Source organism: Archocentrus centrarchus, chromosome 9 (assembly GCF_007364275.1).
Source record: "Archocentrus centrarchus isolate MPI-CPG fArcCen1 chromosome 9, fArcCen1, whole genome shotgun sequence".
Classification (NCBI taxonomy): Eukaryota; Metazoa; Chordata; class Actinopteri; order Cichliformes; family Cichlidae; genus Archocentrus; species Archocentrus centrarchus.
In genome coordinates this window covers 9,756,669-9,776,512 of record NC_044354.1, presented here as the reverse complement: position 1 = coordinate 9,776,512, position 19,844 = coordinate 9,756,669, and the positions used below count along the sequence as shown (strand labels likewise).

Here is a 19,844-nt window from a genome sequence, read left to right as displayed (position 1 = left end):
ATTAAATAATCCATATATTCAAAGTTAGAAACATAAGTAGGACCACTTCAAGTACAATCTGTTCCACAGCTGACACAGTAAGCGCATCACTATGTAGGCTCCCTACTCTATAAATGTATAGATTTGATAAATTTAGCTTTCTAAAAAGCCAGTGTATTCATTAAATTGCTGGACTTTTCTTTGAGAGGTTATTTTGGTAATTTTTCTGGATCAGAAGAACAGCCAAAAGTCTTCCTTAAAATAGCTTTTAAAGCGGGCTGTGATGGACTGTCTTGACTGCACTGCCTGAACACTGTGGTTACTTTAGCCACCCTCTGATCTACAGTACCAAATCCTCATGTAGAAAAGGAGTGGATGTCCGAACGGCAATCACAGGGGCGATAGCCAGTGCCAAAACCTTTGCTCCAGACTCAATGTTTGAAGTGAAGAAGACAAAAAGGGGTTGGAGCTAATTTCTCTCTGAGACGAGAAGCACTGTAGAAATGAACTTTTCCTGCAGAATGTCCTTGTCCAGGTTCCTACCTGCAAAACAGAGTGGAGCCCAAAGTGTACTTTAACAAAGCCTGGACACACGCACACACACACACACACACACTTGTGTGTGCAACTTGCTGTAAATAGTAAGTAAGTAAAGTTCAGTTACTAACACTATCTTAAATCTTAAATCTTAATCTTAAATCTTATCAGTAAGTCGAGTTAAACAAAAAAGATTGACTGTTCCAAAGTGGTAAGAATGCCACAAAGATGAATAAGTGAAAAAAAAAAGTGTGTGTCTGTGTGTGCGTATTCACCTATAAAGACCAGCCGGTTTATCCGCAGGTTCTCCTCCCAGAGCTGCTGCATCTCATTCAGCTCGTACAGCTCGTGGACCCCCTGCAGCATCACTTGGTGGGCTTTACCCGCAAACGAAACTATTCCCTGTAACAACACAAGAGTGACACATTAACCAGACATTTGGAGATGATTAATACAGGTAATAAGGCTGATGCTATTGATCACTGTTGCCACCGGGGTGTCTATTGTGCTCTGCTGTACCTTTAACCGAATGACGCTCATCAGCTGCCCTTCTTTGTTACAGAAATTTTTTTCCCATAGCAGATCCTGAAATGGAAAATGAATTCAAAGCACTTTGCTGTACTGGAACTGCTTAGTGATGGCAGCAGGGATATGAATGATGCAGGGAGTGTTCACCTGGATGAAGGCGTTCAAGGCATCCTCAGACAGATCCCCCGCCACTTCAAACGTCACAGTTAAAATACTCTGAGAATGACACATAAAATATCATAATAAAATATAATATTTGAGAATTTTTATTTTGGAAAGATTAAAAAAAAAAAAAAAATACAAAAAACAGGCAAAAATCACAATACATCCCTGTGAAATCTGGTATACCTAAATTACACACATATTTGGTTTAAGGTTTTTTTTTAAAGTACATTGCACCACTACTTTTACCTTTTTTTCATTTATATGTTTGTGCCCTGAGCAGAACCGATGGCATTTATTTAAAATACATATTCACATAAATTTTCAGTTTACTGAAACTAGCAGTGATAATGAAAGCAAAACAAAAGAAGTGGGTAACTTTGCACCCAGACTGATGACTTTGTGAATGAACGTGACAAACAGCACGACCCCACGTGGCACCTGAAACCCAGCTCCAGAGTCCTTCTTTATCATCCTACATGCCCCCCTCTCTTTTTTGCACTTTCTCACACACAGAAACAGTCCCTCCCCTCCATACTTCCTTACAGCATTTAAAGGGCACTTTGCAGATATTTGAGGGTTTTGTGTGGAAGTGTTAAGGTTATATACTTCCTTGTCTTTTAGTATAACAACAGAAAAACAGCATTCTCATTTACATGAAAAGAGCAACATGGGGGGAGAAGAGGTGGAAGGGATTGAGTGTGTGTGTGTGTGTGTGTGTGTGTTGAGCTTCATGCGGGAAAGGAAACCTGAGAGAAAAAAGACAACAATGCTGTTATTTACTCACACAAATAACCCTCATCTCGCCTCATCCTGTGATAAAAGTTCATGGCTATAAAGCAGAGCTGAAAACTGAATGAGACCTAATTGCTTCAAGGAGACAGAAGATCTAATAACCGATTAAAACATCCACAGAAATGGCATGAAACTAATCCTGGAAGAAGAAAAAGATTTGTTAAATGATAACTTAATTTCTTTTCAATTAATACAAGCTAGAGGTGCACTCAATATTTTGTTTATTCATATCCAACATACTGGATTCACAAATTGATTCAGAAATCTTGCTAGTCTAGACATCATCCAGTCAACACACAATACAAAAAAAAGTCTGTGCAAAAGTGTTGAGCGACACCCCCACCCTCTTATTTCTTTATATGTTTTGCTTCCAAAGAGACAGACTTTCCTTGAAATTTTTTTCAGTGGACTTTAGTTCTCCAGGCTTTCTGAAGGTCTTTCAAAGTTCTTCTTTGGACACTGACTGCTTTTTCACTCATTTTCAGCCCATTCCTTGTACATGACCACTTTCAAAAGAATGTTATTTATTTAAAACTGACCTATGAATGATTCAAGATTAAAAAAAGCTCCTAACTCAAGGGATGAACCAGTGTTGTGTCTACACATGACAGACAACTTAGCAAAGAAACACTTTTTAAATTGTATTTTTAGGCCCTTTGTCACTTGCAGCCTGCTGCAAAACATAATTTGTTGACATTTCTTTAGTTGACTCTATGAAAAATGCCAAAGATAACACAGTTTGATAGACACAAAATAGCATTTTTGCACCAGCATGTTGATTCCAAAAGAGCTATTAGCCAAAAACTTGGCATATCTCAGCATGGTGTGCAGTGTGTCTATTAAAAAAAAAAAATAAAAAATTGAGGAACCTGGACAGGTGGAGGCCCTTCAGTTAATCCATCTACTGTTCACTGAAGCCTCAACAGAAAAGGTCTCAACTGAAGGTTGGTTTAAGGCTATTTTTGTCTTATATACTGCATTTACATGTATGTTTGCACATTTCAATAAATCATTGCACCCATTTCACATTTTTCTAACAAAATATAAAGAAATGAGGGGTAACTCAAGACTTTTGCACAGTACTGCAAGTTTAGAGGTTGTGAATGGTAAGTTGCATATGACCCAGGCTGGGTTTATTTAAAATGTAACAAGTAAAACATCAAAAGCCTTAAAGATGATCTAAACACAAAAAGGAGACCAGGGAGGGAGTTTTCACTACAGTGAGACAGCCCAGGGGAATGCAGGGCAGAGATTTAGCCTGAGGACAATGAATCCTCCTTTATCCTGTAGGAAATGATGTGTTGAAATAAATTTGCAAACAAAACAAGAAAAACTCCCAGTGGTGCCCAAAGAGTAAGGATAGGAAATAAATCAACTGAAAGAGACAATACCTTGTCAAGATGTGGTCTTGTAGGTTTGATGAGCTGGAGCTTCTCTGCAAGACTTTGAGATAAGAGAAATGATGTGATTTCTTTTGGTTTTTGTTTCACTCCACAAATGACACCAATTTTCACTTAAAAATATCAGACAAAGGCCAGATTTAGTAAACTGACATTAATTAAAAAAATATATGAGCACAATTTTAAATTCTAAATTTGTGCTCCAAGTTGTCCCCCATGCTTTGGTCAGCTGCAGTCTGCCCTTTTCAGAGGCCCAAACATAATTAGACAATTGATTGTCAAGCGGTTTCACACCCAGGTGAGGCCTGCTTTGTCATTATTCCATGACATATTAGGCAGGTAAAAGTTTTTAAGAGGATTCCAAATGTTGAACTTGTATTTTATCACCCTCCTAAAATAACGGCCTAAGTTGGGGTTTTTTCAGATTTTTCAGGAAAAAAAAAACTGAAGCAAACATTGAAAATATGATGATTTAGACAAAAATTAACTTTTTGTTTAAAAAAATGACTCATGCCATTATTTTAGGAGGGTGACGATGGCAGCTGTTCACTAGAACTCTATATATGAGGTCCACATAGATGCCAATGAATGTGAAGCAGGCCATTATTAGGCTTATTCTGGTTTTCATCCTATTAGAGAGAAAACAGTGCTGGTAAATTCTTAAAAAGAAGGAATGTACTGGCCAGTGCAGTAACATCAAAAGCTCTGAAACACCACCGAAGACCACTAAAGTGGATGATGACAGAACTATTTCCATGGTTAATAAAAACAACTTAGCCAAATCAAGAACACTCTCAAGGAGGAAGGTGTACCATTGTTAAAGTCTACAATCAAGAGACGCCTTCACGAATATAAATACAGAGGGTTTACAACAAGGTGCAAACCACCGCAAGAACAGGAAGGCCAGATTAGACTTTGCCAGAAAACATCGAAACCGAAATGAACCAGAATGATGGGAAGAGAAAAGTACAGAGACGGAGAGAAACAGCTCGTGATCCGAAGCAATAAAGCATTATCTATCAAACATGGTGGAAGCATGGGTGCTTAGTGGTGAAGCCGGCGACCACATACATGCGCCACTTTGCGGCGCGGGTTTGAGTCCCGGCCTGTCGCCAATTTGCCCGTGTGTCTTTCCCTGTATCTTTCCTCCAATTCCTGTCTCCCTCCACTGCCTATAAAAGCCACTGTGGCCAAAAAAAACGCAAAATAAAAAACAAACATGGTGGAAGCAGCATTATGGCATGGGCATATGTGGCTGCCAGTGGAACTAGGTCACTATTGTTTATTGATGTGATTTATGACAGAAGTAGCAGGATAATGTGTATAAAAATGTCTGCAATTCCTAAACAGTTAAGGCACTGCTTGTGATGTCAGACTGCAGTGCCATACCGAAGCAAAAATGTTACTTATGCATCTAATTATATCTGGACTTTTTTCATATTATGCTATTTTAGACTGGCCATCAGCTTCATTTTGGCATTGTGTGTCTTTAGAGGTCCCTTTACACTTTTTGTCTGTAAACAGGTCAGCACACCTATGACCTAATTTTGTACTGTGTGCTCTTTCCTCTGATAGCGGATGTCCTGATGGGGCATTTAAGAACCCGTTCGTGTTGCTCTTACTAAGTTGTTATTTTATATTGGTAACCGTTATTCTAATCGTTTTATTGCTTAATGCAGTGCTTCCCAATGTGGACAGTGGGACCCCCTCAGTGAACTTTAAGATAACTCAAAAGAAAAGGCATATGTTCCATATTAGTTATTGCTATAGCTGAAATTTCACTAATCTTCTTTCTCTCAAATCACTGATTCATTTTATTTCTTCATGACTATAAAAAATGAAATAAGCAGGAAAAAAGAAACTATTTTTTGATTGAGTTGGTCACAAGTCGTTGATAAAAGCAGCCACTGATAAGAGCTCATATTTGGTCACTCCTTTGTTTTGGGGGTTAACCAGCCAGAAAGGTTTGGGCATTATCTTTCATCTAGAAAATGCTTGAAGCTGTATTCATTATTTTGAGGGCTGTAAAGTTTTAATTTTGTGATATTTTCACTATTTTATGTATTGCTGCCTATTGCAAAAAGTGATTATCATCATCATTAAGGGTTTCGTTATTTGATAAAGGTTCACCAACTACAAATGTACTTGACCCTACTTATTATTTTTATCTGCATCCATCTAATCTTCTGCAGAAGAAAAGTAGACTTTAGAGAGTCATTCTTTGTGTTTGATCTCATAGTATAATGCAATGTATGCTGTGCTTAATTACAACTCTACACAGACTTGCAAAGGCTTTAGAAATGGCAATTAAATTCTACAGAACACCCACCAACACCTCCAAATAAAGTACAGCTCTTGTGCCCCCACTTCTCCCTGACCTCACAAGGAGGCTAAATGTTGTGTCCAGCTGCTTGAGCCCTGCGTGCTGTTAGTACCACACAGGCAGAGCGGCGGGGGTCCGCTTCAAACAGCCAGCATGGGATTGAGGGAAGGTGGGGCCCATGCTCTCAAAGGCAGGGGGAAAAGAGCTATCTTTTGGGACAAGGGGAACTCCTCAGGAGCCAATGGACACACACAGCTCTAATCCTCTGCAGCTGGCCCAAAGACAGTGACTCAGGGCATGTAAGAGAGCTTTAACACATTCACATGAAGGGATGAACACCAATTCTTTTCATTATAATGGCATTCTACAGGGGATACAATGTGATGATCATCCTGTGGTGTAACAGAGGGATGCTTAATAAAAGAGTCTGTTAATTAGAGAGAGAAACACGGTCACCACGGTATCAAAGGCTGCTGGGTGCACAGTTCAAAGTAGCAGCAGAAGCCAGCAGCCATTTTTTGATTATTTTTTTTTATATCTTTCAATGCAAGTAATCCCAGGCCACAGTTGTAAATAAGAACATGTTCTTAATCTATCTGTCTGGTTAAATAAAAGGTTTAAAATAAAAAAATAAATAAAAAGTTTTTGACCAAGCACAGTAGAGAGTGTAGGGCCAAGTTAGCTATAAGTAATGGTCAGCACACAGAGTAAACAATGCAGTAATAAAATGCCAAAGGAATATAAGAGATGTTTTTTCAGCTGTGAAATGTTATGTGGTGATATTTTCTTGCATTTCTTTCAGTCAAAAAATTTGAGTATCATTCAAAAACTATTAATCTATTCCAACCCTCCCTCCATCCATCCATCCCTCCATCCATCCATCCATCCATCCATCCATCCATCCATCCATCCATCCATCCTCTTCATTAATCAATATTTAAAAATACAATAATAGGTTGTTATTCTTAGTACCATGGCTTAAACCTCTAAATATCAATATTTGCATCAGTTTCTCCACAGGGATACCAAGAATCATGTAGCATTTACATTAGCATTTACGTACTAATTACAAATTTACACTGATATTATGGTATGGTTTTCAATAATAACTTGAATTAGACAAAACTAACTCACTTAGCACCATCCTTACTGTCGAAGGAATGCAGATCCAACACTTCAGAGAGATCAACCCTGTGGATGAAGAGCACCAATTATTTTGCTTTTTTTTTTTTTTTTTTACAGTTTAATTTAAAATCCACACCATGCTGAGTAAGAGATCCAGCAAGAAATTCCAACATTTTGCCACAAAGTAACATGAAAGGTAGCCAAGTCAGCTGAATTAAGCAAAAGAAAAAAAAGTTTTGACAACATTTTTTTGATTAACCCCTCGCTGCACGGTGTCTTTCATCTGCTCACCCCTTTCTGAACGCCAAAAGGAGTGATGCTTGTGTTAGCCAGATGCTACCTGGGTTCAATAACGCACAGCAGGGTGCGTGCGCACACATATTTGGACGCATGCACATTCACACATATGCAGACCTAGGGTCAGAGAGCAAAGCCTTGTGGGTAACTGGACACCACTCAAGGTTCTGGTGTTTACTCAGGGCACAGCAGTTTGTGTTTGTACATGTGCGAGTCACGGCTGAACCGCTTTATCTCTGACACAAAGATCTGAGCAGGAGTTACACCAAACACAGCAGGGAACCAGGCCACAGAGGAGCCACTTAACCTTTTCTCACAACATGATTCCCTATTTGCTTAAAAAAAAAGGAAAAAAAAAAAAGAAAAGAAAAAACTTACCTTGATCTTTGGGTTTCTATAATCTTGACAAGCCCATTTATAGACCTGAAGTCAGAGAAAACAGACTTTAGACGTATCCACTCCACTGATACCCAAGTAGGGAGATGATAAGCAGCACAAAATACAGGATGCTGACCTGACAGTGTCTCTGACTTGCTTAAGTTCCTCCTCATTCACCAGGTCTATTTTGTTGATAATAGTCAGGTCAGCAACAGCAATCTGTCTGAATGGATATTAAAGGCAATATTGGCACTTTAAATTTTGTCTGACACCAACAATAGACAAAAAAAATCCACCACAAAGTGTAAAAAAAATGAATGAGACAACATCTAAAAATAGTTTATCCTCAGTGCTAAATCCAATACATTAAACCCAAACTCTCAAGTCCAACTCTGAAGGCTCATATCTTCAGTCAGACATGATGTCATCATCTTGTGTGGCAATGGATTAAAATGACCCATTTCTAGCATTAATGCATGTATAGGTCCTTATGAAAGCATCAGATCATTTTCATTTCACAACAATAACATCTCATTTACATCCACAAAAGTTTTTTTTTTTTAGATTAAATTAGAAAAGCAAGTGGCCACAGTTTTTAATACTTCCTCCAAAAGACCTTGAAAAACCTATTCATGCCTCCTCTGTACTTTGGTCTTGAACACTCATTTCTCCATTGCTTTCAGTTGGTCTAAAATGCTGCTGCATGTCTTTTAACTGGTATTAGAAGGCATGAACAAATCACTCCAGTTTTAACAGGTTTACATTGGCTCCCTGTACATCTTCATATTGATTTTTAAGATTCTTTTACTTACTTTTAAAGTTTTAAATGGTATGGCACACAGTTTGTAACCAAGCTGCAAGCCTTTATAATGCCAAAAGAGCACTTAGATCATCTAGCCAGATGTTCTTAGTGCAGCTGAGGTCTCGATTAAAGCATAGAGGGGATCGGGCTTTCACGGTCACAGCCTCTGGAATAATCTGCCACTTGATATTCGTACTGCAGAGTCTAGTCAGCCTTTTAAATCCCATCTTAAAAGTCACTTTTTCACATTGGGTTCAGTTTGCTTTCCATCAGGGTTCTTATGTTGTGGTGCCTTTTTTTTTTTTTAATTCTTTTTAGTCAATTTTATTGAATTTGTTTTTTTTTATTTTATTGCGTTCATTTTTGGTTTAGTTGTTATTTTGGATTTATCTTGTTTGTTTTAAACTAACTCTTAAAGCACTTTAGTCAACCTTGTTGCTTTTAAACATGCTATAGACATGAAATTGACACGGACATCCACAAAAGTTGAGTTATACATACTTAGCACTGGGCTAAACTGACCCATTTCTGGCATATAAAACCCATCTACACTGTCTATTTTTTATAACTTTTCTCATTGTGAGTATTCTAAGTATTGTCACTGTAATTTGCCAACAGCACAAAACAGGCTAAATAATTCTGTAGCACAGGCATGTATTAGTTAGTCTTAATGTGTAGCAATGGGAATGCAATGCAAACTCAAGTGAGACTGTTTAGTTTAGAGGTGAAAACACAAGCAAAGACAAAGGATGCAAAAGGTCATGCAACTGGTCTTTTGTCATCAGCATATTTGTTCAACGACAACACCACACAGCTGCTGTAAGAGACAACCTGGGAGACAAACAGAGCAGTGACGAGGGCAGAGTCCACGGTGAGTCATAAAAACCTGATGACGGGGCTACTGAGTAATTTGGGAAAATACACCTATTCCTTTTCTATAAGAGAAAACAACTACCCATGTCAATCATAAAGCTGGCTAGCATAGCTTTGCAAAGACCATGAACGGCTACTTTCTCCATCAAAGAAATGTTTAAAAAAAAACAAAAAACTGGCAAACTCACCTGGCTGCTTCATTGACAAGACCATCTGCTTTTTCTTCTGCTAGTTGCTAAAGTAAGTGGAGATAACAGACATAAGGTACAGAAAATGACAGAAAAAAGAATTTAAATGGGCAATATTGCTCATGCAAAACATATTCTTTAAAGAATCAAAATAGCTAATGTGTACAAAAATGTGAAACTAAAATAAAATCTTTTAAAAAAAGGCCTGCATTTAATCTCTACAAACTATTTTCTTAATACGTGGAACCACAGGAGATCACTTTCCATTTTCTTTTGTGTCCCATCCTTACAATGGGGGTGCTGCATTTTCCAAAACAGTTTAATATGTAATAACAGAGAGAGCGGGAGGTGTTAATCTGGGTCCTGACCCTTAGTGTCAGTGTGACATTCATCTGTCACCGGCTGAATCACCACCGCTTTGTCTCTAGAGGACTGAATGACAAAAAATTATTAAATAAAACTTAATAGAATGACCAATTGCTGCTTTTATCCCCTCTACTGGGACTGAAAGGCCTTTCGGAGCGTGTGAGGCCAGGGGCAGATAGATTTAGATATATTTTTAGACAGACAGATATTTGATGAGACAGATGAAAGGAGAGGCAGGTGAGTGGATGTGACATTCCTATTATAATGCTCACATCTCTTATATCCATTACTCTTTCACTAAGAGTTATATCCTCCCCATCCTTCTGTCAGGATTTTCTTCATCTTGCCTCTGAGGACAGGACAGCACCTAGGCCATGAAATGTGTCACCCCAGTGAGTATGACACCTTCAAATTAGAGCCCATTATCTAGATGTCACTTGCCCTGTTCCTTTTAAGTAGCACAAAGGGGGCAGGATGTGACTGTGGATCTGTTGCTGTTTACTACAGGTTAACAAACAGTTGCACAAGTTTAGAACCAAAAAAAAAAAATCACCAAAATGAGGTTATGTACTGTTCAGAAACCAATACAGCACATTTGCTTTTGAAGTTGACCACAACTAATAATTATTTCTTTTATTAGTTATTCAATAAGTGAAAGATGAATCAAAGAATGTCTCCACAGTCCACATATTAAACAGTTAAAAATTCCCCAAATTATTAAATTTTAATTCTCATTTAAAATTCTCAAATTAGAGAATGCAAAGCTTGAAATTGTTAATTGCCAATCATCTTTTCCATTTTGACTAATTATTTTAGTACTAAATGTTTCAAAACTCAAAATCCACTCAAAAGTATTTTTAATCACAAACCTGTAGTCCATACTTGGCATCAATGACAGTGACGATGCCTGGGATGAAAAAGAAAAAAAACAAAAAAAAACACACCACATATTGAGAATTAGTGAGCTGACACCACCACTTGTGCTCGCTCCTCTTTGTACAGCAGTTACCTTTTGGTGTTTGGTTTTGTCTATCTGAGCTACTTTTTCTGAATTATTTAGAGAACACTTTTGGTCTTGTAGCCTGTAACAACAGAGTAGACAGCTGAATATTCAGCGTGAGAAGCAAGGTAACAGGTTTCCCAAGGTTTAAAGTGGACTCAATTTGGCCAAGTCAGATACACTACGTGGACAAAAGTAGAGGTCCACCTACACATTACACTTGGAAGAGCTTCTCAGCTATGAAACCCATGACATGAAGCTCCCGGCACATACTTTTTGTGCTGATGGTAATGTCAGAGGAGGTCAGCAGCGTGTTGGAGACTTTTATGCACTTTGCACCTCAGTGTTTGGTGACCTCGCTCAGTAACTTTACATGGCCAGCCACTTGGTGGCTGAGTTGCTGTGTTTTGTAAACACTTCTACTTTGCACTTTGTGTGTGTGTGTGTGTGTGTGTGTGTGTGTGTGTGTGTGTGTGTGTGTGTCTCCTAGGCTCCATTTGTGACAGAATGGCACATAGCAGAGACACATGGAGCAGCACAAAACAGAGAAAGCAACTTGTGACAAGAGCAGAGACTTCGTTTTTCTTAAACTATTTCTTTTGGGGGCACCAGCTGAAGGCAAGCAAATTCAAATGGAGGAACTCATAATATAAACACACAACCACAGGAGTATGAAACAAAACACAAACATCTGAAATGTGATTTCACTCCTTACTAACGATGCCATAATATCACTTTATCTATACAAAGCCAATAGTTGTTTGAAAGGCTTTATAGATTTTATAAATGAGGGTAAGTATTAGTGTAGCTGCAAAGTAAAAATGACACAAACAGAGAAAGCAGAAAACCAAATGGATGTTACTGCCCAAGCTACAAAAACTCACATCATCACAAATCTCTCACCATCCAAATAGATGTCGCTGCCAAGCTCTGCGTCAATCCAGAAGATGGAGGCCACAGCTCCTGCAGGAGGAGTCAGTGTGTTACATGCAACTGTCTGATAATGTAAACTAAAAACAATGGGAACATTTGTTAGGAGGAGGACATTTTTAAATGTAATCAGAAATGTTTCATTAAAAAGATTAGAACACATCGTCACCCTCCTAAAATAAAGGCCTAAGTAATTTTTAACAAAAAATTTTGCCTAAATGATCATATTTTTAATATTTGGTTCAATTTTTTTTGTTTCCTGAAAAAAAAGACTATTTTAGGAGAGTGACAATATATAAAGTGAAGATTATGCATTATTTGAATTCGTGTGTACCCAAGGGCTGCAACCACTGACTGAACTTTACTCATTCAATTGAAGATAATTTTGCTATTACAATTTACAAACTCCAAGACATCTTGATAGTACTTGTCTTCTGACTGCACAAAATCTAAATATCTTTCTACTTGCACATGACAAAAGAACCAGGAAATATGTAGTATATATATTTAAACACTTAAATACCATTTTCACAAGCCTTGCATGCATTTTCTGCCTGTGGATCAAACAAAACCAATATCTGAAGCTTTCAGTTGTTCGTGTCCTCCTCATACGTTTGACTTGCTTCTATTTTCCTGAGAACATGGTTATTACAAGACCCTCTGTTGCCATGCCAGTCATAGCTTGTTCACATAATTCCCTTTGTCTAAGTGCCAAGCCAGAATAAGAAAGCATTGTAAATATTTGATGGATGTGTAATGAAAACACTGCTTTTGAGTGGCATGTTTCATATAACTCATCCAGCCTCTTCTTGAAAGAAATAAGAGAATCCCCATGGGAGTCTTTATGACTGACAGCACTGCCAGAGCCAATGACAGACCTGTCCTCGTCGATAATAAACCAGTGACATGGCAGAGGCGCCAGGACACCCCCACTCTGAGCGTGCTCAGTTGGTTCTGTCTTTTTAGACCTGAGTGTTGGCTGTTAGCTCCTGACACCTGCCACTAAATGTTACAGCACTTGCATTATTACAGCCCAACACTGATTTTCTGACTCAAACCTAGTATTCCTTTAACCTTAACTAGTAAATTCACAAATAAAATTTTAACTATTAGAAAAAAAATATTCATACAGACATATCTTTATGCTCAGCTATTTTCAGTGATCCTGATATTTAAACTTTTTCTCTCCAATTCATCTAAGTTAACTTCAATAGTTACTTCCTTCAAACCATCAACATGTCTATTAGACTCTCCATTCCTACATGACTGCTCAAAGAAGTCCTACCAGTAATTAATGCTTCAATCTTAAATATGATCAATCTATCTCTATTAAAGGGCAAGATACCAGAGGCCTTTAAGATGGCAGTAATTAAACCATTACTTAAAAAGCCATCACTCGACCCAGCTGTCTTAGCTAATTATAGGCCAATCTTCAAGCTTCCTTTATCTCAAAAATTCCTGAAAGAGTAAAACAGCTGACTGATCACCTACAGAGGAACGGTTTATTTGAATAGTTTCAGTCAGGATTCAGAATTCATCACAGTACATAAACAGCATTAGCGAAGGTTACAAATGATCTTACAGCCTCTGACAGTGGACTCATCTCTGTGTTTGTCCTGCTAGACCTTTAATTTTTTTTTTAAGATAGTGTTTATTTGTCACATGCACAGTTATACACAGTACAATGCACAGTGAAATGTATTTTGTACCTGCAACCATATATACACACACATATAAATAAGAAGAATAAAAATTAAAAAAAAGTAATTCACACTATACACTATACACACTTTTATAAATTATAATATTTACATTGTGCAATAATGGTCCAGTTAGGGCTCAGAGTTGAGCAGACGGATGGCTTGTGGGTAAAAACTCTTCTTCAACCTTTCAGTCTTAGTCCTCAGGCAGCGGTAACGCCGGCCTGATGGGATCAGGGAGAAGAGAGAGTGTCCGGGGTGGCTGGGCTGTTTTAGGATCTTCATGGCCCTCAGCCTGCACTGCTTGGTGTAAATGTCCTGCAGGTTGGGGAGGGTGGTTCTGATGGTCCGTTCAGCTGAACGAACCACCCTTTTTAGGGCCATGAAGTCCTGCTTGGTGCAGTTTCCCTGCTGTACGCATGTCTGATAACGTCGGGGCATGCTCCTAATGAGACCATGGATGGTGTCCTGGGGTTCTCCACCCAGATCTGGACTAGCGCAACACCGAGCTCCTGGACAGTCTGAAGTGTGGCGTTGTATGGACCGAAACATATTGTCCCAGAGGTTTGCTATTAGATTTAGTTCAGACGAGTGTGGGGGCCAGTCAATGGTAACAATTCTTTCATCCTTCAGGAACTGCCTGCATACTCTCACCACATGAGGCCGGGTATTGTTGTGCACCAGAAGGAACCCAGGACTGACTGCACCAGCGTAAATATATAAAGTTTATAGTTAAGGCTGGATCAGGTGACCCTGAACCCTCCCTTAGTTATGGTTAAATAGGCCTAAGCTCCTGGGTGCTTCCTGGGGGGTTCCTGTGATGCGCTGCACATCACTTTTCACTCTCTGTGTTTATACACCACTCCGCATTTAATCATTAGTTGTTATTAATCTCTGACTCTCTTCCACAGCATGTCTTTTGTCCTGTCTCCATCTCCTCACCCCAATGCATCACGGCAGATGGCTGCCCCTGAGCCTGGTTCTGCCAGAGGCTTCTTCCTGTTAAAAAGGAGTTTCTTCTTCCCACTGTCACCAAGTGCTTGCTCATAATGTGTCGTCTGACTGTTGGGATTTTCTCTGTATTATTGTAGGGTCTTTACCTTATAATGTAAAGCTTTCTTGAGGTGGTTGTTGTAGTGATTTAGAGATATATAAATAAAACTGAACTGAGTATTTGCTTGGCAAGCTGAAGGTTACTGGTTCAATTTCAGCCAGAGGCATAAATCCCCTTTGGGGTTGCGTTGAGAAGGACATCTGGCATAAAACATCACAAATCAAACATGCGGCGCTACCTGCTGTGGTAACGCCTTGGGACAAGGGAGCACTTAAAAGTAGCTGTTCTGTCTCTTTTTGAGTAAGCTACATAAACTTAAATTATGAGTGTAGGAAAGCAGAGAAACTGTTACCATAAGTGTACAAAAGTCTAAATAAAGAGTTAAGGTGCATTATGCTGTATGTTTACTACCTGACTACCAGATAGTTACCGTATTTTCCGGAGTATAAGTCGCACTTTTTTTCATAGTTTGGCTGGGGGTGCGACCTATACTCCGGAGCGACGTATATGTGACATTTATAACACATGAACCAAAATACTCAGATACTTGACATCTCCGTGAACTGCAGCTTTAAGGCAGTCTTGCGTAACCTGTGGGCGCAGTGGATGATGGATGGAGAGCACAGCTTAACGGCAACTGGGAGAATGCGCCACCCAACTTTCCTGGAAGTCATTGGATGGATCAAGAAAACATGGGCTTCAGTGACAAACCATCCTGTTGGGATTCAGAAAGGCTGGAATAATTGGAACTGCAGCTGACGACGAGTCTGACTAACGCGACACAGAAGAGGAAGCGGCGCTTCGTCTACGGAGTGTACGGAATTGTTTAGAAGTGACACCGAGGATGAAGAATTCAATGGATTGATGGTTTGGTTAACTTGTTAGTATGTTCTTTATGCCGTTCAAGATGGAATTTCTGCTCTGGGTCTCGGATTCTATCAACCCCCCCCCCCCAAAAAAAAGTGCGACTTATAGTCCAGTGCGACCTATATATGTTTTTTTCTTCTTTATTATGCATTTTTTGGCTGGTGCGACCTATACTCCGGAGCGACGTATAGTCCGAAAAATACGGTAGTGGCACTGGTTTATATATGAAAAAACACTTACATGAAATCCATGATGGAAATATGTCAGAAATTATCTCACTAAAACAGTCCATTTGGCCTGTCAAAACAGTATTGGAAGTGGACTGGCATTTATTTAGCACTTCTCTAGTCTTACTGACCAAAGCCATATTTAACAGTACATTCAACACGTGCTTTATTCTGTGAACTTTATCTATTCTCAGAGAGTCAGAGGAAGCCCAAACATTCACAGGGCGACCAAAAACTGCAGAGATAGGCCCGAGCTGACCAAGACATTTGAATCAACTACCATCACCCTAATATCTGCCCTTTGCCGAAGCTGATCAGTCTTTAGCTGGTCCTTATGTCACTTCCTGATTCTGATTTGCACCATTCTTTAACTGCAAGCAAGCATGATTTTAAAAACTTTTTCTCTCATAGGTGTGTTCAACTTCAGCTGACATTCAGGATATAAAACTCTGCAGCTGAAACACAGGGAATTCCAGCTTTATGCTGAAATCAAGACTATAAAATAACCAAGTGGAAGACAGAGACCGTGAAAAAGGAAGATGTGATTTCTTATTTCAGAATACACTGGCTAGCTAACTGTCAAATGTCTATGACGTGTCCAGTGTGTGTGTGTGTGTGTGTGTGTGTGTGTGTGTGTGTGTGTGTGTGTGTGTGTGTGTGTGTGTGTGTGTGTGTGTGTGTGTTGGGCTGGAAAAACCAAGTCACCCCACTGCTTCCAGCCCACACACACCTCCTGGTGGAACAGCTGGTGAGTGAGGTTTCACAAGAGGCAAATAACTGAATGTTTGCTGCCTGTGCCACAACTTAAAAACAACTATAATCAAACACAGATTTATATGGTTTCTCAACATATTCTAACTTATTTAAAAAAAAAAAAAAAAAGCATGTCACCTGGATCAGCGAGTCCAGTGGTTTCTAACAAAATGTAGTCGAACTTTCCTTTCTTTTCCATCAGATTTTCAATGGCTTTGAGACCATTGTCCCTGGAAAAAAAAAAAGAACCACCAGTAGCTAAAGACAGCATATACGTAACATTCCAAATTACATCTTATCTAAGATAACATAGTACAAACTGTGCAAAAGTATTACAAGCAGATTATCAAATCTCTGAAGATGTCTTTTGATGTCTTCAGTATTCCTCTACATTGTACAAAACACTGAAACTTGTTAAAAAAAAAAAAAAAATCACGAATGAGCTGATGATCATTGCACCTGACAACAATAATAATTGTGCAATTCTGTGATTCACTAATTATTGCCAGAGTAGTAGTATTGTATATTTGAAATAGAAACAAGTCAAAATGTATATTAATGACTTAATACTGCAACACCAAATGAGCTTTAGTTACTCTACATACTTGACAGAGCAGCAGAGGCAGCCATTTCTCAGTTCTAGCCACTCTTCGTATAGTTCTCCTGCCTGACTCACTGCAAGGGACTTCTCAAGGGCACTGCCTGCAGAAAGAAGATGAGGAAAGATGAGCAATCAACATCTAGAAATTTCTTCCAAATACACGATACATTTACAAGATCTATAAATATGTCAAAAGGTCAAATAAATTAGGTTTTCAGACCAATTTAACAAATGCAAACAGAAATGTAAATTACCAACCCATCCACTGCTAGACTGAACATAAATGCAGGCATCATCAAATGCAGTTTCTAACCTTAAAAACTCTGGATGAGAAAGTTTCATACTTTGCCGCCCTCTTGTGGATATCAGGGGAAATAATAATTCACCTGGCACCAAGAAAACGGCACAAAATAATTAAAATAACTACTGCTTTTGATTTCTTTGAGGGATATTAATGCTTTACCTTCTCCAAATTCATTGAGTATGACAGCAATCCGCTTGTTGTGTTGCTCTGTTAGGATATAGTTCAGGAGTGTAGCCTTTCCAGCACCTATGAATGAACAAATACACAAAAATATAAAATAAGTATGTTAATAAAAGATAAGTATGGGAATACTACTTCCATACTTATGACGTAAAACAGGATGAGTAAACAATACCCTGCAGCTTTGTCTGAGATTATAACTCCGTTATAAGCTCATTAAAGCCGCTAGCAATACAGAGCTCACTCACCAAGGTAGCCTGTAATGATGGTGACCGGTATCTGTCCTGTAGGAAGGCCAGGCTGGGTGTCAATGGGCACCAACTCTGGGCAGTCATCATCCTCATCCAACATCATGCCAGAATCTATACCAGAAATAATGTTCATCTAGAGGTACACAAGGTTGATCTGGCATGACTAATAACCACAAAAATACGTTACTAAACATTTATCGCACAATAAATAATAATAATAATAACTTAGCGCATTTGGGGGGAAAAAATGGAAAGACATTAGTTAAATGATATGCTGAAGAAATCCACAAATAAAAACTCTGGCACATTTGTTTCAGTTGTGTCAAAACACATGTTTGAACCTATGAGATATTAAAAACGGAAGGACTTTGCATCATGTTACTTTATAATTGACAGAAGTCGACACAAAACAGCAAATGTAATGCCCTCCACAGTCTTAGCAGGTCAGTAAAAGTGATATTCACTGAATTATAAAGTTGTGGTCCAAAGTTTACATACAGTCATTATGGGCATGAATTTAAATGCGTAAACCAGTCCTCATTGGCTCGTCTTCAGCTGGTCCAAAATGCCGCCGCACGGCTTTTGACTGGAATACGTAAGAGGGAGCACATTACCCCTGTTTTATCTTCATTGCACTGGTTGCCTGTTTATTTTAGAGTTCATTTTAAAATTATTTTATTTGTTTTTAAGTCTTTAAATGGCCTTGTCCCATCGTACCTCTCTGAGTTACTGCACCTACACTCCCCTTCCCGCTCGCTCAGATCAGCTGATAAGCTGCTTTTTGGATGTGCCGAGGACTAAGCGGAAGCTTAGGGGGGACAGCCTTTGGGTGGCAGCCCCTAAACTATGGAACTCGCTGCCTTTGCATATTAGACAGGCCTTTTCATTGACAACTTTTAAAACTTCTCTTAAGAGCCACTTATTTCACCTGGCTTTTGACCAGGTTTGAGATGCTGATTTTAGTTGTTGTGTATTTATTTTTTATTTAATTTTACCTAGTTATTTTATACTGTTTTATTATTTGATTCATGATAAACTATGTTTGTTATTGTTGCTTTTATCCTATGTGTTATTTTTTTTTTAATTTGCACTTCCCTTGTGTACTGTTGTCTTGTTTTCCTTGATCAGCGCTTGCTGTTTTTAAAAGTGCTTTATAAATAAAATTGGCTTGGCTTGGCTAAATTAGTTGGTTCCCTGGCACAGATTTGACTTTTAAGTGTAGTTCACAAATTTTCAATAGGGTTGAGGTCACAGCTTTGGGAAGACCATTCCAGAAGCTTAATGCTGGCCTGTTTTATCTATTCCTAACTAGTTTTGATGTGTTTGGGATCCTTGTCCTGTTGGAACACCTACCAGTTGTTCTCAATCATGATCACTGACAAGAAGTTAATGGGCCTTGGCCTTGTCAAACTAAAAGACACTGAAACACCTTCAGCAACACTTATTAAATGATTTAAGTGATTCTATGCATATATTTGAGATTGATATTTTGACCCCGTGTGGATTAGAGAAAATCCAAAATAAATTCAAACCCCATTTTTTAATGACTATTAAAAATGTATGCAGTATAATCAATCCAACCTGGAAAAAGAACAGTTCAAAGAAATCTTTAAAAGCCCCAAATTACCAGGGCATTCATGGCCATGATAACTGTATCTGTCCACTATGAGCCAACTGAATCCCCTGTATAATGAAGTATGAAGTATAACGAACAGGAAAATTTTTTTCTCTCTTACCTGCTCAATCACCACGACAGCAGAAATAACTACACTTCCTTTAATTTGCTGTGAACAAACCAAAAGGCTGTTCTTCATGAAACCGCAAACATTTGAAGTGTCCTCAAAAATGCTCTCGTCTCCACTGCTTTGACAGTGTGTCACACCGTCTACACTCCGCTCAAATCCTTAAGCAGTGACAACGGTTCCGCTTTCGCTAACAGCGGTCGACTCGAGACGGCGAGTGTTCGATAAAGGGGGAAAACTACAACGAAGAACTTACAAATATTACTCTTTTTTCCCATTAAAATAAATACGCTAACTTTTTGGGGGTTTTTTTTCTGCTCTAGAAACAATTTATTTGAACGGTTAACATTACCCACAAGATGGCAACAAAAACCAGTTTATGACAGCACGCTTACGGCATGGGGAGGTGTTTGTGAAGGGAAATATCAAATATAACATGATATTATAGTTGTTGCAGCGGGAAACGGTTTTGTGTTAAGCCC

At 38.7% G+C, this 19,844-nt stretch overlaps 1 protein-coding gene across 2 annotated transcripts; it reads right to left on the bottom strand.

Annotated features, from left to right (window-relative positions):
* Positions 1-19,515, bottom strand: cbwd (COBW domain containing). 2 transcript variants are annotated; one of them, XM_030737762.1, is made up of 16 exons: positions 19,357-19,515; positions 17,618-17,753; positions 17,349-17,435; positions 16,890-16,986; positions 16,423-16,514; positions 11,657-11,716; positions 10,623-10,660; positions 9,388-9,434; positions 7,661-7,747; positions 7,525-7,569; positions 6,859-6,915; positions 3,393-3,444; positions 1,192-1,260; positions 1,036-1,101; positions 792-918; positions 1-522 (listed from the first exon to the last, which is right to left on the bottom strand). In XM_030737762.1, exons 1-16 carry the CDS (start codon positions 19,432-19,434, stop codon positions 449-451), a joined length of 1,212 nt encoding a protein of 403 aa, XP_030593622.1. In that variant the 5' UTR covers positions 19,435-19,515; the 3' UTR covers positions 1-448. The 2 variants fall into 2 exon arrangements, with proteins under 2 accessions (XP_030593622.1, XP_030593623.1); XM_030737763.1 differs by having other exon boundaries at positions 3-522; positions 17,618-17,731; positions 19,357-19,496.
* Between the last annotated feature and the right edge of the window lie 329 nt (positions 19,516-19,844).